General features: G+C 39.2%; 1 protein-coding gene across 1 annotated transcript in view; it reads right to left on the reverse strand.

The window, feature by feature from the left end:
* Nucleotides 1-20,920, reverse strand: part of LOC149741257 (uncharacterized) — a 36,368-nt gene extending 15,448 nt beyond the window's left edge. Inside the window, exons 1-2 of the mRNA XM_089893888.1 lie at nucleotides 20,653-20,920; nucleotides 8,514-8,797 (exon numbers count right to left, since the gene is read on the reverse strand). Of these exons, the coding sequence (XP_089750014.1) occupies nucleotides 8,514-8,797; nucleotides 20,653-20,783 (415 nt within the window). The 5' untranslated portion in view covers nucleotides 20,784-20,920. The remainder of the gene's footprint in view (nucleotides 1-8,513; nucleotides 8,798-20,652) is intronic.
* Between the last annotated feature and the right edge of the window lie 5,670 nt (nucleotides 20,921-26,590).

A 26,590-nucleotide genomic window follows, 5' to 3' on the forward strand; every position in this document is an offset into this window, starting at 1 on the left:
CACAACGTTAACAGACTGTAAACTTTAATGGCTCACATTAAGTCCCACAAAAACCAAACGAGGTGCATCAAATATGTGCCAACAGCTACCAGTACGTGCTATATGTTACGAGTAAAAGCATTTTCGGCCAAACCACAATATTTTGATTCGAACAACATAGTTTTTTCTGAAGTTTCAGATTACATGGCGTTAGTTGCATGTCACGGCACGAAGTCTCGCCACGCAATTAATGTGTTGTGGCAACACCACAAAAGTAACAATTGCAAGTTCTCACGTTGTAAGCCAAAACTGGTTAACGCGAAGAAATTTTCCGCTTAGATTGTAATTGAATATTCATAGTATTTTATTTATGCTGATTTAACTGGGATTCTAACTGACGACTGCAAAACGCTATAATTTTCACACAGGTATGACGTTACAATGAGAACTGTGGCGTCAAAAACGCAGCCGTGAGGGCCTGGTTTATGACGTCACAGAGGGCGAGAGAACCCATTGTTCTGGTGACGAAATAAAGATGCGACAATCTCTTCAATTACATCACAAAGAACGTCTGTGTATCGAGCGATATATGTGACTCAAAGTCACAAACGTGGCAATGAAAGTAACTGGCATTGTTAGATCGAATAGATAAAGTGTTAACGCCTCAAGGTTAGATATATCTCGCGACCATTGGCGCAAAGTGTCTTGGAAATAAATATTTCAAACCAAACGTGGCAAAACTAATCAGAAACAAGCGACCAGGCAATTTCCCCGGAAGCAAGAAGCAACATACTCGACAGCAGCCATGAAAATCCGCCAGAATGTTTATTTCCCATACATAGGTAATATTTCAATGTTCTTTCCAGGCCACCGTGCTATCCAATAAGCTGGGTGTGACACCGGAATAAGCCCTTATCTCTCGCCCACTTACAACCAACAAAATGTAAAAGGTCGTCCTTAGGTCAGGTCGGCAAGACCTATACTTCCCGCCAGGTGTTAATACCGACACCAGATTAGAATAAACCCCAAATGAATGATTTATGCAACGTTATGCAGGTCAGTATCAATAATTAAAACTAATCGTCCATACTAAAGCACGCTCAATTCCGTGTGTTTAAAACGTAAGCCAGTATTCTAGTGGGATCACGTCGTTTCTGCCATGCAAGAATGAAATAGTAATGCGGGGTAATTCATCATACTCTATCTGCGTCCTCACTTGCTCTTTAATCGAAAATGTTGCTTTTTGTCGATTAAAATAAGATATAGTGAACCGATTGGCACAAGGTTATTACACAGTGTGTCGCTAGTTGTCCTATTTTCTATTTTATCTGACAGGTCGTAATTTGCGATGCAATTAACATGAGCTTGGGCCAAGAGTAGCATTATGGCGACTTAATCTCTCAAAGTGCATTGCGTTAACTAGAGTTATGACAGCAGATCGTCGCTCTGCCGATCTTATCGCATCAGCAGACTTGTCCCTGTAAATTGGGCGACTGAGAGCAAATTCGTGTACACCCCTGTGCTTATTCTGATGCTTAATGCTGATAGGGCGTTATCACCGCCCGGTTCGCCTCCGGGAACCTCCAGTTTATATGTGTCTGAGCACGAAGCAACTTTTCGGTATCATTACAATGACAAAGCAAGCGCTAATGCATTGCGGGTTTAGAATGCGTAAACATTTCACAAAAGACCGAGAAACCTAAAGTCGAGATCAAAACCAGATCTTACTGACGAGGATAACATGAAACGATATAAAGAATCATAAATCCATCTTCTGCCCGTCAAAATAAACGTGAACCGAACGCCAGCTTCTCCTAAGGCGTACTTAGCTACGGTTTAATCGAGTAAAAGGCGTAACGGTCTCCACGAGGCTTTAATGTCGTCAAATTATCTCACTGCGGTAGGATTCGGAGGCCTGCCCTTTGAAGGAAAGATTTAATACGTAAATTGGGCCTGCGAGACCACCTGGCGAGGAAAACGGTTTAAAGTGGATGAATACACAGTCGCTGTTTAACCCGAAAGTGGGTATTTTAGGAACCAAAATTGACCAGTAATCCCAAGTGCTGCACGAAGGCGAAAGGCTTTCATCCAATATTTGTAACCGAATATAGTTTCGGAATTTAAATTCGGGAATTAAAATGCAATTGCACTTTTAATACAACGTAAATGCGTTAAGCCATTAAAAGCAAGTTTAATTTGATCAAATGTCGTAAAGCGAGCGAGCGCCGATTCGAGCGGTCTGAGCCGGATGAATAAGTCATGGTACAGATGTGACAATTACTTATTGCATGTTGTGAGATGTAGCTTGGAGTGAGGAGTGTCGAAATGGGAATCCATCAATAATTCATGAAAAACACACCTCGGATGTAAAGCAGCTAAATTGGCCCGACATGACGAAATTGGACGACCCCATACTGTGCTGCTGGCTTAGGCAGTTCGCCCGGACGCGTCTATTATAATCTATCGACCACCAGGGAACTGAAGATGGCTTTCCGCTGCTTTCAGACCCGTCACGTTTGTTTTCGTTTATCAATGCAAATGAATATACGCGATAAAATAGAGAAACTGTCACATTTGCTTCCCTCTTATTTGAAGCATCGAAAACCCTGTACAACCGACTAACAGAACTATTTCAAAGAAAGAATTAAAAGCATATCATACTTTATAGCCTTTTCCCGAATGGAAGGTTATTTTCAAGGAAGAATTAGCCACATACAATATTTTACAGCCTTCGATTATTTTTCCGGTGTTGTGGTCTATAACTTTTCTGGACGTTGACGGCCTTGCATAATGAGCGTTGTGACGTGTTTATACGTTGATTAGTCAGCTTTACGCCTTGCAAGACAACCAGCTGCAAGCAGACTAATTAGTCGAATACAACTCGAACTTGTCTGTGGGAACGTCAACACAATGGGCTGATTTTCTATTTAAAGCAAACTTATAGACAGCGGTTGATTTTAGTCTGGATTCATTGGAATGACAGTTGTTAATAAGGCGCAATTGCGCGTCAGGCCAGATCAGCATAAGGGTTATGTGGGGTTAGATTGTAGGTTCGATTAGAGTTGTTGTTGGGGCTTGGACCCAGTGTCCGGAGTAAAGCAGTGAAAACACATCAATCACAGAAGTTAAATGAATTGGGCGCTGTCTTCGTTTTAACTTTGACTTGGAACACAAAACATAGACTCGAGTGAGTCATTAACAAACCACGTGACTACACGCTCCAATGAAAACAGACGACAGCTAGAACCGAATACGGAAAAGCAGAAACTAATCGTTGGTGACCCAGGACGAACTGACAACAAAAATAGGCTATTAAACCTGGAATATAAGTGTTTACCTATACACACATCATAAGAGCCATCGATACGAGGCGTTTAACACCTAAAGTGGGAATAAATAGACAGTGGTGTCGCGGTATTCATCCAGATACTTAGGTGTGTAGTATTGATGGGTCGTCAAGGTTTCAACTCAACCGTTGGAACGAATTTTTAAGATGCCACAACTCGGTTTCCTTCGTCTTGTTTATTGTTGATAGAACAAAACCAACCAAGTAATTTCTGAATTAACCAAAGCCCAGAATTCCTTGACCAAATCCCCGAGCACAAGTACAAGCCTCCGCGCACTTTTGACCTCTTCTTGCAACGTAGTCTTTATGCACTTAGAACCCAGGGAGCCTGCAATAATCCATTGCCCAGCTCTAGGATTACTGTCTTCTTTATTGACAATGTCGTTACTCCGAAACCGCAAGCTAGTATCGTCGTTGTTTATATTTGTGTTTCAGATAATACTACCCCTCCCCTGGTAGTGTAAGTATATGACGCCTTTTCGTTTTACTTTGTACACTAATTCTGAGTAAACCGTTTCCGCACAATTTAACTTAGCCGGGAATATCTTGGCTCGGGAACCACTGACGTTTTCTGCCACAAGCTTTAACATCATAATTGCCGGTTATGCTACGTTTAGAATAAGCATGGAAGATAAGTAATTACGCTATCCTTCATTCCAGCATATGAGATAGGAAATAACACACAATTGGCGCCTTTGTGAAGTTAGGGCTAATAATAAGTTAGCTAAGACAAATCAGTAAATGATGATCCTCACGAAATACCAAAGTTCTAAACCAGTGTTGATGCCCGTTGACTCAACCATAAGCAGTGGCTTACATTGGTTTCACAGTGGGTAACTTCGTGCGCAACCTAGCATAGATGGCTGGCAAGTACTGACAATGCATTTCGAAAAACGAATGTAGAAATGAGTGTATATAAAATTAAAGTTAAAAATCCACCGTTTCGCTTTTACTTTTGCTGGATAAATGAAGTATTTTGTTTACCGCTACTTCATGTACCTAAATGAAGCTTCAATTTTGATGCATGCACGACTTTTTGCAAACTGTTTCTTCATTTATATTTAAAATCAAGCCGGTCGATGTCTGTTTTGTTGAGACGTCTCCAACATTACAACGATGGGGTCAGAGTAACGATCGTAACCTTGGATCCATTAGAGCTGAGTCTCAACCCACCTGTGCAACTAAAGTAATTGGGGATCCTTGAAACGAGTAAGGTTGAGGTACCTTTGCCTTAGTGGATCCTGGGCCAGGTTGGTCGTAGCCGTGACGAAGCAGTCACAAACATAGAGTAAGTGCGACACAAGGCCATGGAATGTAAAGCATTTCGTCCCCTGCCCACCGAAGGAGTTGTCCTGGCGACATGGGACTCTTGCCACCAATTAACTGGACCAAGTCCGTGGTTTTGTAACCAAAGTTAGGAATCTGAGCCAAGGTAATCAAAACATGTGGGCACAGCCACTTTTGGCCGGACTATGGCTACTTTTAGCTGTCAGTTTCTGCTCCAGTGCAACAAATTCGGGTGGCGACGTAAAAACAGCTGTGCAAAGCCACTGCCAAGTCGTTTCCCTGGGCTTTAGTTGACGTCCAATGATATCTCAAAGTCAACATACTGAGTTCGCGATTCGGGCGGTATTCTTGGGGTCGAAAACATCACGTTCCGCGCCACTGAAGGACTAAATTGGCGCTTAAAAGGATTTCAAAGCCCGCCCGCTAAAAATTATGTGGCGCAATTATAAAACAACCTGTAAACAAAACACAGAACATCTCCCTGCCGGGCACAGTTAGCTGCGATGTTTGTCGAAAACAAAAAGTGGTAAACCCGTCGGAGTAGTTTAATAAACACTATAACGGCAACGTAAGATATATCTCGCCCAAGCTGCCAATTTCGTTGAAGACTATTATTCAGAGCATTATATTGAAAGATTCCAGCAACTCAATTTGAAATCGTGCTTATATTTCGTCAGCAAGGATAGGAGAAACCACCAACACTTAGAACCACAATTGTTCAGTGGATTTTGTTTTCTCGCGCCCCCTGACACCCAGCTGTAGGTATAGGAGCTGGGTCAAGTTACCCCGTGTCTATCGTCAGCCCCACCAACCCTTGACTTAGGAATTTGCTCTTCAGGAAAAGGCGTAGGCTAATTGCTGGCTATGAACGATGTATTGTTAAAATGCACAAAACAACTCTTGTATCTCGTGATCGGCTATTTTTCTTCATAACGTCCTAGTTTGTTCAATAAAGTACATTCATTGGGGTTGCTTGATGAGGAAATACGATGCGGCCAATCTTTTTGTGGTTTGGCTTTAGTAGGTATACTTGAATATATCAAAACAACGCAGCAGTTTTTTCAAAACATCTCAGTTACCTTTGTCTTATTGGTCAAGCGCAGTTGCAGAAGTAATTTATAGTTCAGTGGGGTAAGATTGATGACATTAGCACATATAGTATATTTTCTATTCGTGTTCGAACAATTTTAGAAGATGTGGTTATATAATTTGGCAAAAATTCTTTGTTTACTACCAAATGGGACGAGAGAATAAAAACCTTGACCCTCTTGTCTAAACCTGGTACATAATGATAAATTGGGCAAAGTTACACTTTCACATAAAAATGCCTGAAGGTTTTTTAGTGTTTGGAGTTAAACACAAGTTTCCTAAAACTGCTGGGTTAAAGCGAGTCGACAGTCTTGAGTTACGCATGATTAACCCTCCCCCCACTATCCAGACAACGCTGGGTTGGGTTTCGTGATATTTTTTAACCTGACACCAGCAAAACCCACGACTAACGCACACCGGGTTGAAATTTGCGATATGGGGCATGGAATTTATCGACAGTGAGATAACTTTGTTAAAATTATTATCACACTACTATCGCTTGTTGTTTGGGTGGGCTGGGTTCGAGTTGTTTTTCGTGTAACGTTGATTGGAAGTTTTGACACTAATCCCACCAAACAAAGTGATTCACACCGTGCGTACAAGTTATGCCGCCAATGAATCACTAATTCCTTATCGCTTGTTTTGATAGAGCAGTACCCAAAGTCAACGATGTAAGTGATAAATTCCCCTTATACCCTAGATCTAATATTCGGGGGGAAAGTTGTGGAACGCAACGGATAGAATGGCTGTTTCTGTGTTGCAGAGCAGAGGCAACCTAAGTTACGTTCAAAGTTGTTTTGATTTGCTATATTGCGTGTTACACTTCAAGTCTTTTGGGGCTGCAACGCCAAAGACACAACAACGAAAACATAGCGATCTGCTTTTCAAACATTAGCGAGCCTTAGTAGGAATTCGACCCCTTAAGGTCCCAAGTCATTCTCCGTATCGAGCTATGTCATGTTAGGTGGTCTAACATCTGTGGCGGGTGCCTTCCCAAATTTAGAGCTGTGATATCACCCCGACAGAAGCCGCATCCGCTGAGGCCTAGCATAACTAACAACCAACAAAACATGATACGGGAAAGCGCTACACTTGTTCTTGAAGGTGAAACTAGCTTTAAACGCAAGATCAGAGGCCTCGAGACAGTAAGCAAGGTTTTGATGACATCAAAACATAATATGGGACAACGTTACATAGTCAAACAAACCTTAAAACCTTTGAAGGAAATATTTTAAACGATAGGCCCTGACACAGAAAATACGGCCTGAGCAGGACTGAAAGTGATTTTAAAGACAGCTATCTTTGAATGCAATTGTAGGCATTTATATCCTTGGGCAAGGCACTAAACGGACATTTCTTCAACTAAGCGGTCACTAATGCGCTGAAACACCCTGGGTGTCAGGGTGATGGGCCTAAATCTTCGGTTCTATGGCGTGCCCACTGCAGGACCTCACCCACGAAGAATAAAATCTCCAAATGCGTTGAAATACGTCACAACAAATTTGCCGCTGAACGTAGTGAGCCGTGACTACGCACCTGCATTTGACGCAAGGAGAATTGGGGAGTTATTAATGTAACCCGATGGTGGTCGACGTATTTAGGAACGCGAGTTGAACGTACACGCAATGGGTTGGGGTGTATTACATTGTTTGGCATTGGGGCGTGGAAAACGGAGAACGGGACGTTCGTGCAAGTTCGACATCGAGGGAATGGCCACGCATCGCTGACAAATCCCTTAAGCGCCCCCTATCACGCAAGGCAGGTGAACCGCAGGTAGAGGTGACAATTTTGGAAGGTCGATTTACTTGGTCCCGGCAATTTGCTTGAGGCATGGTTAAACCCAATACTTGGATATACGAATATACGTAAAATGTACAGTATATGCCTGTGCTATAGGGTGTATGCAATCACTGCCAAGGAACAATTGCTTGTATTACAACAAAGTGCAACGATGGTGGATAAGACCCTAATCCAATTTAAAGAGGCATGGAGTTAACGTCTGCTTTCGGATTCTTACCGGTTTATCGACTAAAAGACATCAGAAACGGAAGGACGTGTCAAAATACAGGGGTGGCCGGTATAGGAATGCTGCCAAACCCGAGAGATCGTTTTACACGAAGCTTAAAAACGCGTCGAGTTGCTTGGCTTTAAAAAATACATGAGCGCAAAATTGTGACTGTGATAAATAGGCCTCCCAGAGCGCAGTATCATTGTATGCAGGTTTTGGCGCCAATCCAACGGGAAGCACTATGCTGTGGCTGCCAAACTGGAATGCCCGTCGATTTACGTCAACTGTTTAGGCGAGAAGGCTAATTTGAAACGTGCCGAAACCGCCAATTTGTTGCTGGCTCTGCACCAATCGATTGGCATAGGGATTCATTTAAGTATATCCCCTGGGGTGCTACCGGCGTGTCGTAAACTGTCGGTCCCATAAACATGATTATTCGTTCAATGTAGCGACGCACGTGGAACCATCAACACGGAAAGTATTTCAAACGTCATTGCTAGCTGTCTGTTTAAACTACTTAACGATAAGCCAAGTTACGGTATTTAAAACATGCTCTGGGTATTGAGAATTAGGTATAATACTGATAGACAAGATAGGCACCGTTAGCACGCAATATCTCATTTTCCTAATCATATTTACCTAACAATTATAACAACGCTCTTTTTGAGTCGTGGGGATAAGGTTATAAGTTACATTCGTTGCAACTCGTAAGCGAAGCACCATTATTTGAGCATTTCTATTATATACCAATGCGGGAAACTTATTAACGTGCACGTAGTAGATAAATAATGAAACACAACTTACATATAACGTAGTAAGTCTCATCTGGTTGAAACTCAATTCCCCACGGCGAGGGCGATATCTCTTGGAAGTAAAAAGTATATTTCTTTTCCCGGTCAGGTACATTGCACGTGATAAGACGACGTCTATCATTGTTTGATGCATTACACCTTTTAAAATCTTCCTTGGACACAAGGTACAACTTGTAGTAGAACAACTCCTCGCCCTCATCTCTTCCCCTTCGAGGGCAAATGATGTCCAAACGATCGTTGATTGCTACGTTGATCAATCTCGTCTCAGAATCCCATCTGGAAAATGCAATTTTTCGGTTATAAGTCTATTTGAATTCTATAGTAAGTCAGAAAGCGTCATATTCTGACGGAGTTCGATTGTCCAGAATTTGGACAGTTACAATACTGTGTGTGGGGCAGAATGAAAACCGTCAAAACATAAATGGCATGATACCCTATACTTCTATATATCCTGGGTATTTCGTAAAGACTGGGTAGGGCTCAATCCCCAAATACTAGTTTTACTTTCCCAAACCAATACTTGCTATTGTCGTGTTCTATTGATTTGGCCAAGATCTAGTTTATATATTGATTGATACGCAAGGGTAGTTTACCATGACCAGGAATCGATAAAGTAACGCTAATTACTACCATTAGACAAGGAACGATACTTAGCCGATTTCACGAGTTTATCGAACCTTGTACAATCGAAAACGTTGGCAAGGGTCGAGATGGCATTATTACGTCATAATCCCTTCGCCACGCGTGGGAATTCGAGACGACGATTAGTTTAAACATTGGGCAGCGCTTAAAAGTTAATTACTTGTTTATTTCGTCTTATTAAAACAATAATTAGTTTTAGGGATTATCACGAATAAGAAACCGTATCGAATTGCATGTTTTAGCGATTAGTGGGGATTTGAATTAAGAAATTAAACACAACGAAGCAGGTTTCGTGGCGAACAGGTGAAAAACAGATGATCTACGACTGTCGTTTGGCAGCTCATTCCCTTTTCTTCGTTATTTTACTTATTTTGATCTTCGTTATCGTATTCGAAGAGATAAATAAAATATTTGCTGTTTAATTTTATTTTTGGTATAAATCCCTTTACTAAACGAGATTTTGAACGGAAATTTATATACGACATAAATCCTATGTATTATTTGAATTAAAAGTTGTGGAAATTCTGCCACTCTTAGTATTTTGTTGAAGAGAAACTTCTATTCGTTAATCCGGTAAAGAAACTGTCAAACCATCGCTCTACAGACCGCGTGTATGATTAGAAGCTCATGGCAGGTGCTATGACGGTGCGCCTGTCGTTATGTTTATTTATGCGGGCCAGTATTGCAGGATTTTGGTCCCACGACGCCCGCAATGACGCTCGTACCTGCTTGCAGTATACAAGCTTAAGGTTATGGTTCCGATTCCTCGAAAGTCAATCAAATATTAGGAAGTCTAACCCGAAACGACCTTGATCTATGAAGATTTTTGTAGCGGGTAAAAGCTAAATAAGGCGTGACAACTTATATGGCGGTTTGATACCGCTAGCACATAAAAAAAAATTAGCACATAAAAGAAATTAAATTTCGTGTTTTTTTCAATTAATAACGCTCTTTTAGAGCCGCGAGGATACGGTTAAATGATTTTGTATATATTCTTTGTTTACTACCGAATGAGTTGATAATATTGATTGAAAGCATTGTCCACAATAACCTACTGCTATGGACATACGTTTACTGTAGAGTAATTAATACAAGTTATAACATTAGAATTGGAAATAGTTTGCATTAGGGCAAGGTCTTATAAGGTTTACAAGACCAGTGCCACACATGTGAAGTATTCACATTATAAATTTCTGTGGTTATTTTATTATTACTGCGACGTTACTAGATTGCGATGCCTTGCGTCAAAGGTGGTCTTTTACTTTCACAATTACCGGAGCCTAAACAAGGTATTCTGCTTTGGGTATCGTAATTGAAAGCGTGTCGTCATTGGGCAGTGCCTATAAGTCTAGACCTGAAGTTTTTCGTGACGAAACAGCAGTAATTATTACAAGTGGACTAGATACCGTGTATTAAAGAAATCTGTGTCATTTCAAGTTTAAGCCAAACCCATAAGGCCGTTATACAAGTTTGGGTTTAATTGGTTTAATTGTGAAATAGATACACCGCTTTATAGACGACGTCAGTTTCTATCTTACGTCATTTTAGGAGAAAAGAGTAACTACCATGAGTTTAAAATCTTCGTGGCCTCTGTATAGTAGGTGGGATAAGATGGTTCACGTTTTTTGTCTCTTTTATAGTCTCATTTAGTAGCAAACAGAAAAATTACAGCATTACATAAGCGCATCTTCGCAAATAAGGAGCAGAATTATTTGTCACAAACACAATTATAAAATGTGGGATATTATGTGCTAACGGTAGCCATCTTACCCCACAGTACTTGGACTGTCCCATAGGGTGGACGTCTTAGCTAAAATGTTAAGAGGTTTCAAGATAAGGGTTGAGATATCTTGCTTAACTCAAACTGGGACATTTGACAAATCCAAGACCTGCTGTCAATGCTGGTTAAATTCTCAGACACAAGTCACAATGTTGATTGTTTGACGTTGAACAGGCGGCGGGGCTCAGCTAAAGAATGCACGAAATTAAGCCGGGAATCGCACGAGCGCCTTTTATTACTCGGAACGTGCTTTTTGCTCGAAGGAGTGGATTATATGATGCCATACACTATAGAGTTGGTATGTACGAATTGTAAACATAAGTTGCAATGCTAACCCGGCATGCATGGTTAGTGTTAGACTTGCTTGAAAACATTAATACGTACAGACACAACAGCAGCTAATCGGCAGCAAGTTCTATAAACATGATGGCGAACGGTGGGTCTAGCGTTCTACACTGTTTACAAATAAAAGCGGCTTGAAACTGCCTCTGACGTTTTAATCTGTCGACAATGGCGACTTATGCGGGCTCGAGGGTCTGCTACGTGTCACCGTATTATGGAAGGCCTTTAACTTGATGTTGGTCGCCAAACACTTGTCACGCAGCAATCACAGCCACTTTGACGGACACGTCACCTCCCAAACCGTATAAGCGGATTACTTTCATATTTTGTATGGGGGATTAGGGTTGGAGGGACTGCAGGTACCTGCATTGATTTTAAACCAAAACAAATGCCTTCTAATACTAACAACAAGAAAATATATGTTTAGAAAAATATCAATATTGCTGCGTGGGGGGTTTTACGCATAGATTATTGGGTAAGATGGATACCGTTACCATTAGCACATAGCGGGACCATAAAAGAGATTAAAAACATTGACCATTTTACACCAACCTACCATACAACATATAGACTAAATATAAGAAAAAGTGTCTGCATTCATTTGAAACAAAAGTAAATATTTCCATGAATTTTCACACCACGGCAAAAGTTTCAATTTCGAGTTTGCCACACTTCGAAAGTTTCGTGACCATTCAAGCGTTACATTTTACGTCATAATTCAATTACGTGGTTCCTGCGATGCGCAGTGAGGCTTGCTAAATTGGTGTTAAATTGAGACTAATGGGAAACAGGGGCCGCCGCGCGTTCCATGTTTGCTTCCAATAAACTTGGCTCCGACTACGAGCTTGGCTGTCATTTCGATGCGTTCATAGAAAGTGTCATTTCGTTCCGCTTTTGCGTTAAGTCGCCAGGGTTTTATACGGGTACGGTGGTCTTTATGTGTCTAAGCCCGCCGCCTTAACTCGCATGGTGGGGGCCTACGGACAATGAATGTCAAATAAATAACAGCTTTTGCGATTCCGCTAATGGCAGACGAAGAAAAGAAGGGCAAGCTTCGCCGTTGAACTAGAACATATTTGCACTCCGATTTCTCAACGGCTTAGCTGTCTTCCTATTGTTGTCATGTTTGTCGCACCGGAATCAAAGACTTGGGGCGAAAATTAAATTTTCTGTGTTGGGTGCTAATATTTGAACTGTAGGTGGTGCGTGTAGTGCAAGGCGAATAGAACCAAGGTTTTCTGAATCAATAGAACATTTGTTCCCTTGCCGGTCGTTGCCTGAATTGGTCGGCGGTTTCTATTTTAAACCTGGCCCCACTTTAATGCAGGGGGCGGAAGTAGCATGTGCTAAACCGTGGCAGCTAATCCAAAATATATACACGCTGAAAACAAAAACATCGAATGGAGAATTGGGCTTTGTGGTTAAGGGGGCACAAGGAGAATCGAAACCAAGATTCGAATCAAAGTAAAATTGCGCAATGTATGACGTAAAATTTGATGTCGTCACTAAATTTGAATGTTTGTTTACTATTCGAGTTTGCTCTTTTAAGATAATTGCTCCACACGAATGTAAACATCTAATTATCGCATTGGCTGGTCGTGCTGTGCGTAACTGTGGGCCAAACTTCGATACGGTTAGTTGCGTTTACGTAAGCAAGAACCCTTTACTCCCTTATAAGGATGTAATATTCTGCTTATAATAGTAATTGTGGTTTGGTAACTCATGCGTTGCTTGCGTATTGGACTTGATGGTTTAAAAATGCAAAACAGATTTAGCCTTAATCCCAGATCCTTGACAATGACTTTGCCCACATAACATAGACGTTGTAGTTAATACACACTGTTTCAATAAAACACATTGTTTCATACTTTTTCTTGCATTCGATTAGGTTGATATAGCTGTCTATATTTTACCCAATACTCATTCATTCATTTATTTTATCCTGAACGTGTTATGGCGAATGTCGTTTTGCTGTTAATTCAATATGAACTTTGCTTTCGTAATGAAAGGAATAAATAAAAGTTATGTTATATGGCAGTGTACGTTGTTTAGTTGTATTATGTACAAATGCAGCGGCGGTACAATATCTATTAATTATTTAAAGGCCTGCAACTTGCAAGGGTACAATTACCGCAATAAAGCTCATATGGCATGCACTGGTTTGTTACACTTGTTTTAAAGACTCGTTTTCCTGGAAAGTCATTAAACTTCGCCAGCAAACGGTCATTAGTTCTATTTTTAAACAAGGAAACCGCTAAAGGTAGTTGTTACTATATGTTGGCACGACATGCGTGCATGTGTAGGTCGAGTGGGCAAATTGGATTGGGCAACTTATACGAAATGTACACCGGATTATTGGCGGCTAAATGAAGACGGAAACGGAACTCGCTTAAAATCCGATTAGATAACAAGCCTCGCTTAACCATGTGCATTTTGACGTCATAATACGGGTGAGCGATTTAGGGGATATGTGCTGAGTATGGGACAATTCTCGTAACAGTCAGGATCAAGGGCTACGATAAGTGTAGGTAAACTAATATCAAATTGGTCACTAATACGAAAATTCTGAGGAAAAACTATAAGTTTTATTCACTTTTTCGTTTCCCCCAATTTTCCTGGACAAGGACCTCGTATTTAAATGATTATAGGAATCTTACATTGCTGGAAATAAATAGGCAGCACGCAAGAGTTTGCAGAAGGAATTTTGGTTTCATAAACTAACTTTACTTTTTAAGTTTACTTTGTGGGAAAGTGGCGAAAACGTTGCGATTTTCCAGCCAACTAAAACTGTAACCTCAAATTTAATGCGAACGACTGTAATTTATGGCTATTATCATAAGTGGCACATATTCTCACTGCTGGTCGGGAATTTCCTTAAGCTTGACTTAATACGAACGTTGGGCGGTAATTTTGACCTAGAAACATATGCGATATACTAATACGATAATGGCTCGTGAAAAGTGGAAACACTGGAAGTTATTAACGGGAAACACTGTCAAATGCCTTTTAAATTAACACAAGAAGTTTTAGCGAAAAAGATGGAAATTAACAGCTAAACGATAGTTGCTTCAATACCCTAGGTTAAAATATTTGAAATAATTTTGTTTAAAAGCGCAACGTTTAAACTTATTTAGATTAAAAACTCAATAATAAATACAAAATGAACAAACCAAACTTCGCAAGCGTTGACTTAATTACAGTAAAGATAAGTCAGTTTTCGCAAATCTCGTAACTGAATTAGTTCTTAGGGCTCATTGGGATTGGGAATAATTAAATAAAAGACTTGTTCGGTTTTATTATCCGTTGAGTTACAAGGAGTCTTGCGGAACGAAGGTTTAACGGAAGGGTTTGACAGAAATGTGGTTTTAACCGAATTTTTGTAGTTCTTTAGCGCATTTAAACAGTATATATTGTTCAAGAGAAAACCATGTGATTCGGAAATAAAAATAACTTAATAAAATTATTTCTCTTGTAAGTCTACCGTTGTGAACAATTTTAAAGTGAGCAATTTCTTAAGGTGAAATTTAAATTGCATCACCAGTTTCAAAACAACAAAGTTTCATCTAAACTACAAGATGGATAATTAACATTTTTTGAGCCAAATTAAGATTTTCATTGCCAAGTAGAGACTTTGGTATCATGACAACGTCGTCACGGCAACCATAGAAATAGGAAAACAACCGATAATTAGTTGCGTTGGACGTGAATTATTGGACAGTACGAGTAGGTCACAGTTGTCTATACAAGGTCACACAGGCAACAAAATAAGCGGACGACGCGTTAAGCCGCATCTTAAGAAGCACATTAACCTACAAGCGGAGTTCGCTTAGCTTTTTGCTTAATTGCAACAGTCATTATAGGATTTTCTTTGATATTTATGGAGCAGGCAATTAATTCGCGGAGAAAATAGCCTTCTTGATAGTTTCTGTACATTTTCTTGCCCAATTATTCTTGTTTGTCGTCGCCGTGTTAAGAAACATGAGCAAAACGATCACGATTCTTCTGCGAATCATTGAAATAATACGAAAAGGAGTCGAAATTGCGCGCACTAGTCAAAGCAAAATAACATTAAGTCAAATGACGGAAGTTAATGTTGGTTTTCGTTTCATAAACGACGCTCAAACTTTATCGCGGTTTTTAGAGAAACTAACACGACTTTTAAGAATGTATGCGGTTTATTTTAAGCGATATATTTATAGTCCAGGAGATATAAAATATTGCTGCCAAGTATATAAGGTAATCATAATACACTCCATATGGTAATTTATTACGGTACTAGAGCGTTATTTATAACGACGTGAACTAAATTACCAGAAAAATGTTTGTAGAATTAAATATAATTAACCTTCAATATATTATTGTGGGGTAATATGCTGGGTATAAATACACTTTGTTTACTACCAAATGGGACAATAAAAGAGATTGAAAATAAGATCCTTCTTACCCCAACCAGCAAGGATACAGTTTTATAACAGTATGTATTGCCTTATTTTTATCGTATAAACTGTATTACGAAACAGACATTTTAGACAAAGCCAAGTTTCAATGATAGTTTCTATGCTTGCCACCCGTGGATTTTAGTAATTGGATTTCGCAGCGTGCGATTTTCGACGAGCTGGATCCCATATGAAATATATCGACACCCCGCATAGTAATATATTACCCGTCCAGAGATGCTATTGACGACATTTAATTGCGGGTGATTGGGTATTGACTTAAAACGATTAAACGCGAGCGCTTCGATCGGCGTATGCCGTGCGAATAACAACTCAATTCCTCAAAAGGTCGCAATTGCATTTCGATCAGGATTTCAAGTCTCAGTGGGTTTTATGTCAAGTTGAAATTCGCTGTTGAGTCGCCAGTTAACCTTGGCATGACCGCGAAACTCAATGGTGCTGTCAAAGTGTCCAGCACTTTGAGTTGGATAATACAGCGTAGTTAAACTCGTAGCTGAAAACGCTACTCCTTGCGTGTTTACTTCGCTTAATTAGCTTTTCTTCTATGGCTGGCTGTGGTGAAGGGCGTTTGTTTGAGGGTCATTTGACGCTTTTTCTTTTTAAGAAGGGCAAGCTGCACTTGTGTAGATTAAGGAATCGATGTACCGAGTGCCAAAAGAGTGCTCAAGCTTCGGGAACAATCTTGCTTTTGATGTCATAGGCGACAAACGTCACAATCCTACTTGTTTTCACAATCGAGAAATACTTTTAAATTAACCAGTTATTCTAACGAGAGATGCCACTTTTGTTTTTTTTGCAATATTTTTACCTTAGTTTAAATCAAACGTAGTGTTTAATTGGCACTAAATTGATGGTGTGTCTAATACTGCTGAAATATAAGATATAGTAATCATATTAGCCACAAAGGCGAAGCGTAATCCCGTTTGCAACGATTTTAGCTTTAATGTAATACTGCGCAGCAACGTAGTTTGGTTCCGTGAACATTTTCTTGCAAACCAAATACCGTTTAAAAGCTGGCAGACAGGTTATGAGGCAATAAACGGTAAAATAGTACAAAGCTTTGAAACGTCGGTGTTGCATCGCATGCTCGATTTGTGGTACGTAATAATTGCCTTTATGACGCGTTTTCTGATCGTTGGGGTAATAATGTACCACGCGAAGTAAATAATTGTGAGGTGTTGTCGTCTTGCCCATCTAAAACAGTAGCGCCGACATATATACGACATGTACGTTTCTTAGAAAGCGCAGTGCGATCATTTACGGTTCAATCCAAAGGAATTCAGTATGGCCAATACATCATACGGCTATAAACGACACTTTTGTGACAAAGTTGTCAATTTGCTCTGGGAATATAGAACTACGACAGAGTGAAGGTTTTATATTGCCGATTGCTAAAATTCCCAAGTCAATATACTTTACGGCCACTTTGTTACATTTGAAACATACCGCTGGTTTTTATACCTGGCGCTTTTACTCTGAGTCAGAAAAGACAACAAACTTTTATCGCCAATATGTTTCAAACGAATGGGATGAGACAAATAACGTCATAATACCGACTGTGATGTGGTAACATTAATCGTTTAAGAAGGCGCCTCGCTGCGAGAGCAACTTTTCTCAGAAAAGTTAAGATCTACGCCTCATAAAAACAAATGTCTTTGATATAAGAAAGCGTATTGGTGTACACAATAACGCTGCAATGTTTTGGAGTTTTTATGGTTTAGTTATATTGGAGTGAGATCAGATAATCCGCCTAAGAAAATAGTTTTACTGCGTTGTGAAATATGGCGGGCTTGTAAATTTACACTTAACAAGTGTATATAGTGTTGTATAATGCAATCTCGCCGAAAAAGCAGTTGCATCAAAGCCAAGGGAAACCTGTGAAATACTTTCCCAAAGTAAAGGTTAAAAAATCAAGACAGATTACCTGCGTTAACACCAGGGCAAATCAATATAGATTCCCGAGACAGTTGGGGTACATTTCACAAAGGCGGAAAACGCAAAACCGAAAACTAACGACGTGCGTGGAATAAATGCTACCACGTCATGTAAAGTAAATTTTTCGGTTCATCTGGTTTAGAACTAAGGAGCAAAATGGAATACCGTTAGCACATGATATCCTTTATTTCCAAATTGTGATATAACAATGAACAACGTCTTTTAGAGCGGAAATATATTTTTGCTTCCGAATTCGACACATAGATATTATAAAAAATGTCTTTTGCCTTTCACCCTGCTGTATATATAACGATAAATATACCAAATAAGCCAAAAAAGTGTTTTACATTATCCCTGGTAGCATAGGTAACACAAAACATGACGTCATGAATACGTCACACAGACGACCTTTCGAATTTTCCCATCCCGAAAACAGACGGAAGAAAAATGCAAGCCAACGTAAACGGCGCTGGGCAGTCTAGCAAGGGCGTCTATGCGTCTGCGGTACTTCTCAGCATGCTGGGTTTTGTACAGAATAAGGCCGTTGATAAATAATTCGCGACCGCAGGGCGCAACAGGACACCAACGGTCTCATTGTCAAGGTTGCCACGTCCCGAAGTTTGGGTCGTATTTTAAAACCCAACCGACTAGTCCTTATCGCTGGCTAGGGTATAATACGTTTGACAATAGTGGGAACTTTACGTGATAGACGAGAATGGAAATTCTGAATGCACTGTATCGTGTGACTGTTTCGGGGTGTTGGGTAATGGTCCAAATCTGGGCTAAATCCTAGGTCCTATAACAAGGACCTCACCCATTTATACTGAAATCGTTCGGCCATCTTTTCCATGGCTCGTAGTAAGCACTCTAAGCGATAAAACGTCTATCAATGTCAAACAACAGAGCAGCATATGGCTCTAGTGCAGGGCGTAAATCCTCTTAATTAGCCGTATTGGAGCAACAGGCTGTTCGGCCATTTGTTCGACCGCAAGTTTTAGTTCATTGCCATTAGCACAAAAGAAAATCGAACAAGAACAATGAAATATTCGGTAATTTCGAAAACAGGACAACTTCATTCAGTTGCCATTATGAGTAAACCACCATGCCGGCCTTTCATTTATAAGCAATGATCGCTATTATGATACAACGCCACGAGTTTGAATATATATAGATGCTTTTAAAATCACTTTCATTGTTACGCAAACAAAGTAAAATGTATCATAGCGAGGCATTAAGCTCGATTTAAATATGACGTAAAATCGTCTTCGTCACGGTGTGTGACTTTACCGTTCCGCTATAGTGAGCACGAAATAACGTGAATAAAATTAATGTAGGACACTAAGGTGTTCAAAACATTATTGAAACTAACCCGGAGTTTACAAAATGAAACGATATTTTGTGATATAATAGGTTGGGGTAAGATGGGACATGTTTTCATTCAATTTTATTGACCATTTGGTGTTAGTCAAAGAACATTTACAGAATTATATAACCGTATCTTTACGACTAAAATGGCGTTGTGAATTGCTAGAACATGATTAGTAAATATGGGATAATGCTAACGGTATCTATCTGACCCCACAGTAATATTTCAACTTTTATCTTAACATTAGTCATTCACCAGATCTACCTGGCCGGGTTAGTCACGCCGTTTTACTTTAAACAATAAAACACTTGGCTAGGATGGCTTATTACTGATATATATAACAACGAATCATCGACTGGGTATTTTGGTTGACTTTTTAAACAACAAAACAGGTGCGACCGTTTCATTGTTTTCATAACTGCCAAACAAACACACAATGTATGGAAACGTACAATAGTCATTATTGTTTTGCTATTGAAAATTCTGGAAGTATTTTGACATTATGACGTAATCGCAGTAAATTCTGAACGTAGCCTTCTGGGTCGCATAGTCGAAAGTCGACGTAAAATTAACTGTTTTACCAACATGATATCTGCTTAGACAATGTCTAGTTGCGACTTAAAGGCGGGTCGGTTTATAATGGGATAAAACAGATGATTTTGGCTTCAATTGTTCGTGTTTTGTATTGGGCGGTAATATTATAACAAGGCCCTTTAGTTAGGATACCCAATGAATGCCTTTTCCCCGTGAAACAATGAAGCGTCGGCCAATACAAACACCACTGTAGCCTGAGGCGCTCAGGGCCGCCCAACAAAGGGTCTACATAGCACTACTAGGTGTTAACTTGTATTCTACACACTCATGTCGTTTCATGCCTTGTAAAAACACGCGTACTGCTGTAACGTTTCGGTTTAAATTGAATTACTCATGGCTGGAGTAGGACTTTGCGACGTAGCCTCGCAGGTGGGGTACTAGTACGTGTTATTCTTGCAAGAGACTACTGTACCAACACCGTAAAGATGTAGTACAGAAACATCCTTACGTCGCTGATCGGCCGTACATTCTATAGGATTGTAACGGCTCAGTGCAACAGCACAATAGCGAGATAAAGATAGCTTACACAGACTGTATTCTAGCGCGGAAGAAATAACTTAATGTTTGTCCATTCGCATTTTGCGGAGCTTTCGAATAATTGCAGTTCGATCCGACTGCGAAAACAAACGCACAGCAATTTCGCGAGATTACTATTGTGACGTAACAATGCGGGTGTCGATTATCTTTACGTACAATTCACTACAATTGCTAGTTTCGCTCGAAAACAAACAAATTCGTTGCTAACTTTTGAACCAGAGAACTAATTTTCAGCCGTTATTGCTACAAGGAATAACGTAATATTAATAATACACTGAAGAACTCTCGTAAAATGAACGCTTTTCACCAAAAGAGATATCCCTCGCGAAGTTACATACGTGGTAACTCGTAAACGGACACGAGGTGTGTGTAACAGAACACCCGTGTTATAACAACTGTCATTGCCCAACCACGCGAATATAAAAATGTTACACTCATTCATATTTCTAATGTTACAAATCAAATTAAAGCAACTTACAGTGGGTTCGCTGAGTTCCAATAAATCGGTTCCCGTGTTTTTCCTTCCACGGTGACGCTCTCCGGCCCCCAAATAACGATACTTAGAGCCGCAACAAATATGGTTAATTTGTCCATCTTAACTGTGGTCATTCTCTCCAGGTGCTGTGGTGTGAATATTAGTTTAACTCGCAAGTGGTACGAGCTAATCAATAGCTTCGCTTATAATCCGAATGTTTTTGAAGATATGTATCCTCCTACTGTATTCCAACAATGGATCTAGCTGCAAAACTAAGAACTTATTGATTAATCCGGTCACTGAAAACCTTGGCATGCTAAATAAAGAGCGCGTGTAATAAGCGAAACCAATCGGCTAACAGCCCGACGCGACTAACGGTCTCTGCGGGCCTTGGAGCGCGTCTGGCCCGCGGAGACAGGCGAAACGACCACAGTTTCTTGACGATTACAGGCTCGTATTTCGATCAATGATTTAGATTCGTAAAGAGCAACATCATTGATTTTCAAAAACTGTCGTCGACCCGACCACCGAGCTATGCATTAGCGGATTAAAATAGAAGGAAAATACGAAAGGTGCGAGCTGAATATATCCATGTTATCGACCGCATCCTTGCACTTGAACGGTGGTATAAGCCCAAATACAAGCAATGTTGTCTCAATCGAAAAGAAATCAAATTTTCATCTTCAACCAACCGAGTGGTAGTCTGTTTACGCAAATTTCTGACGACTTTCGACTTTTCTAAGTTTCTGATACTTCTGAGTACAACTTTCCAAATACTTTACTAAATCTTGATCTACTGTTCCAATAACTACATTAATAAAACGCATACATCATCCCTGTCGTACACATCAGCTTCTACATATGTGTCACCACCTTTCGAAATCGAGCAACGCAACACCAACTGCCTGCAAGTTTTCAATCATGAGTGGCAACTCTACTTTTCCCATCCACAAGTCTCGCGCCCGCCGCCTTCTTCTTATACCAGCAAGGCGCCTGGAGCGTCTTGGTCGTAATCAGCGCTCTACTGTAACTGGATAATACGCCAAGAAGACAAAAGCTGTTCAATAGCGCCCTCTGTGACAACAGTAGCCACTCTTACGCCTTCTGTGTGATTGTTATGATAAGGACACGCTACAGTGACAATCCAGAAGAATAGAATTAATTGTACCATTGCAACAATCGACTTATCGTAATCTGAATCAAACATCGACCTATGATTCGACATTGAGTTAAAAGCGTATCAATAGTACACCGCTAAAAAGTCTGTATGCTCTTAAAAACGCAGTTCGTAACGACTGCCACATTGCTGGTAATTCTTATTGACGCATACACATATATTGCTTTAAGCTAAATGCCCCGCTATCTCTTGAAGGTTTGGATTTAGCATCATATTATTTGATAATTTCCGTCGGTGGTTTATAGCTGCAGTGTGTTATGTTCGTTGTTTTTAACTCATACGTTCTTTGTAAGCAATATTATTTTTATTCTACGATATTTTTGCTACTATATAGCAACTTTACAACATATAACACCTTTTCTGTATGATTGAACCTGCGAAATCTGTATGCGTAACTAAACTAAACTTAGCAACTAGTAACACAAGGTGTATAAAACAGAACACCCATATTATAACGACTGTTGTTGCCTGCCGTGGGCGGATAAATAAGATTCACCCATTTGACTGTTGTGAACGCCAATTGTAAATGCAATAAAGTACGAAAATAAAACGAAAGGTAAATGTAAAGCGAAACTGGTGCAACTATCCAACATTATAGTCATAGTTATCCATTAAGTTACATATTTGGTAACTCGTAAGATGGCACGAGCTACATGAAACAGAACACCCATGTTACAACGACCGTCATTTTTCGGCCACACGAGGTTAAATCAAGTTACATTCATTCATTTAGAATATTAATCAATATATTTCAGCAGTGTGTTTGTATAAGTACAACAAGTCTTGGTGGGCTTTTGATACCGAAGTCTGCAAAATAAGAGTCTTATATTAAATAAATATTTTCCTATGGCGTCTTATCAACATTTTATGTATTTAATATTCATATCTAACTAGACACACACTTTCCCGGACTGGCTTATCTGTATCCCTGGAAACTGACTGGAAGATATACACGTGACGTTGGGACTGTACAGACGAACCAACTATCGAGCATTAATGAATAAATGAATGAATGAAACTTTATTTAACTTCACATATGACGCGGCAATGACAGAATTTATAACCCGGGTGTTCTGTTTTATACACTTCGTGCTTGCGTATGAGTTACCACATATGTAGCTTTGTGGGTGATTGTTTTCGATGAGTATTTTCCCTTTTTAAAAACTACAATAGTGAAACCACACTAGTGGTGTGTTTTTTGAAGCAAAATATACACTCTGATATGAAATGCCTGTACAGGAAGTGTTATATTGTTTACTTTTGTATATACACGCTAATATACCAGAGTACATAGACTACATGAACCGAAAAAGAACAGTAAACAATAGTAGAACAATAAAATTAGGGGAAAATGGGCCAAATCTGGTCCAAACCTCAGGCCCCATGATGTGCCACGCTATATAAGCCCTCACCCACGTAGAATAAAAATAGTCTGGGAATTATAGAAAATATATAAAAATCGACTAGACACGTCGTAATAGCACAGGAAGTATTTGGCAACATGGGAAAATATTGATGTGTTATTTCAGGTCGAAAACGTTTCGAAACGGGGGATAAACGACATTTTAACGAGAATTCCAACTCAATAAAAATTTACGATAGCTTTCCCATTTATTAGCTTAACCTACAGAATGGTAGTTACAGTGAATGACTTGGTAACTGGGCGCTCGGTAGCAATAACTCTTTAGTAAGTAAATATTGCTGTGATAGAAATAGAACAAAGGTTTGATTTCGTTTATTCCAAGTTGATAAACAACTAGTCGGCCCCGTTTTGTCAAAGAACGTTGTTACTCATTTCTTAAACAAACGTTGTATACTACAGTTGGGAGTATTTCGGGGTTCTGAATAAACGTTGTATAATTATACTGCGGGGCAAGTTGGTATACCGTTAGCACGACGTACTATTCCATATTTCCTGCTGGTCGTATTTTAACAATTAAAACTCTTTTAGTTGTGAGAATACAGTTATATAATTCTGTAAATATTCTGAGTTTACTACCAAATAGGACGATAAAAGAGAATGAAAACATGGACTATCTTACCCCAACCTATAATACTCGCAACATGTTAACGAGACAGTTTACCAAACGCTTGAAAGTGCGCCTAATAAAACTGCAACAACATCAGTCGGCCGCCAGTGTACAAACAAAAACATTCTGTTATCTCTCTGGTATTTTAACCGTCCCGCCGATGAGTATTTCAGTACACATACAACACCAGCCGTGGTTGCCAATGATTAACAAGCATTGGTGGGGCGGATGGGTTCGTTACTTCCCGCTACGAGAATTTACGTTGTGAGAATTAATCTGTATGCCCCCTAATCAGTTGCTGACATGACTGACATACAAACGACAAACCGATGCCGTTAAAATACACATAACGGGTGCGCACGACCAATTGTGGGTCACATTGGCAACAAATGACTTTCTGATATACGGGCGAATGACTTTAAAATAGGCGATAATGTATCAGTAAATGTGTTTACATGTATTAGCCGTTACGTGTGTTGAATTTAAGGTTTCTTTCCTAGAAGTACAGTATATGTTGAGGTAAGATGGTCTTTATATTTTTATGCAGATAAAGCGGCATTTCAAATTAAAGATGACACAGTTGCAACATTACCTAAGTAGTGTATCACCACATATAAACAATTCAACATTTTAAAAAAAATAGCTCCTCAAGTTTATAAACCCATTTTCAAAGACTACAAGTGTTTTACACACTGAAACATTGTATGTGCTAGGTTTGTATCTAAGAAGATTAATCTACTAACAGCTGCCAAGAGATGAGAGCCACGTTATATATACGCAGTGATGAGAAATATATACCTCTCTCTAGATAAGCCCCGCTTGGTTATAAGGCTTGATCATTGCAAAGGTCACACCAACCTTTTAAGCTGGGAGCTGTTTAGAACTTTGCTGAAAACTTGTAAACATGTTTTAAACGTAAAACAATTCATTATTTTTGACTGTCACACTAAAAAACAGCATTTTTAAAATATAGATTATGGTAAGACTGAACATGTTTTCATTCTCTTTTATCATTTCATTTGGAAGTAAACAAAGAAGTTTACAGAATTATATAAAGTATCTTCACAACTCTAAAATATTGGGAATTGTAATTGGTAGAAACCGATTAAAAATATGGGGATATTATGTGCTAACGGTATATTCATCATTACCCCAATGCAGAATACATAAATCGTTTTTACATCTTTGAACATGCGATAGCGAAATATACCTTTAGCATTGGCATAATGCTCGTATTGTGCATATAGAATTTGGTGTATATAGCTTCCACCCTAAATCAAAGGAATATATATCCTATACAGCACTTATACTATACAGCACATAATATAAGTCCCCTAACCGATATCTCAATAAACATGTGACCGCCAATACTTTGTCCCCTGTACAGCCTTCCACGTTAGAAGCCACGAGCAGATAAGCAGCACGCATAGAAGTAGAAGCTTCAGCTGTAAAAACATGGCTGGTATTTTGAATTCAACTGTTATTGACGGCAACGGAATTTCGTAATATAGATTTCTGACTCCACTGTTTGCAGAACGAAGTATATTGGGTTTGGGTAAGGAGTTTGTTTTTATTTTTATCGTCCCATTTGGTAAAAAACAAAGAATATTTAAAGAATGATATAGGTACCCGTATCCTCACGACTCAAAAAGAGCGTTGTTAATTGATAAAAACACGATAAGGAATCGTATATATGATATTATGTTCTAACGGTATCCATCATACACAGACCAACAGTTCGGTGAAAAAACATAGATTTTTGGATTCGTTTTAATACGAAAAAAACACACTAATATTTTAAACAAAATTCACTTCTATTTAATTGTTTACACATATGTCTTTTATGCAATTATGTTTATATTAAAATTTCATTGATTTATTCACTTCTAGTTGATTAGCTTTAAAAAGATCTAAAATAAATTACAAAAGAAATCTCAATAAGGTCGTAAAACGCTTGAATTTAGTTTGCTATGAATCACCTTGTACCTACCGACAACGGTGCGGTCGACGCTTCAAAGCAACCGATTCGATCTTAATTCTCTTTCAAGATTGTCACCTATTCTACAATAGCTCTCGAAACAATCTAAGACAAAGGGAGACGCTGCAATCTGCATTCTAAAGAAGGGCAATAAAATTTTGTATCTGGTGCCAGACGCAAATTTAAAAACGGCACCTTGCAGAAGTATTTATATACGAACCTTGTAGGGGTAATTTTAATTCCATTTACATTTAATTGAAACATCTTGTAAAATTGTTTAAAAGGAATACGAGGGGTTGTTAACAAAGAAACTACTACAGCCACATAACTTATATATAATGTAGAATCTAAAATCAAAATGGCTGAATATATTGCCGAACACTCTTTTGGTTCATGTTTAAGTTCTCTATAAACGAAGAAAGATTACAAAATTGTAAAACCGTATCCTCATAATTTCAAAAGAGCGTTGTTAATTGTCAAAAACACGATTAGGAAATGTGAATATTATGTGCTAACGATATTCATCTTACCCTGCAGTACTATAAAAAATGTTCTTATACAATACTTTCAAAGGCTCGTTAAATGCCGGCGTTTGTATTATATTATTTATAAAACCTGTTATAGGACTTGTCTTAACTTTTATATAAGAGTAAGGAGATAACAACATGATATTTCAATATCGTGGGAACTGTTATCTCTTGGCGGAATATACACCGTTTATGTAAAGGTGTTGCGTGTTAAACATAGTTTAAATTT

This window comes from Ciona robusta, chromosome 1 (genome assembly GCF_009617815.1).
Source record: "Ciona robusta chromosome 1, ASM961781v2".
NCBI classification, from domain to species: Eukaryota; Metazoa; Chordata; class Ascidiacea; order Phlebobranchia; family Cionidae; genus Ciona; species Ciona robusta.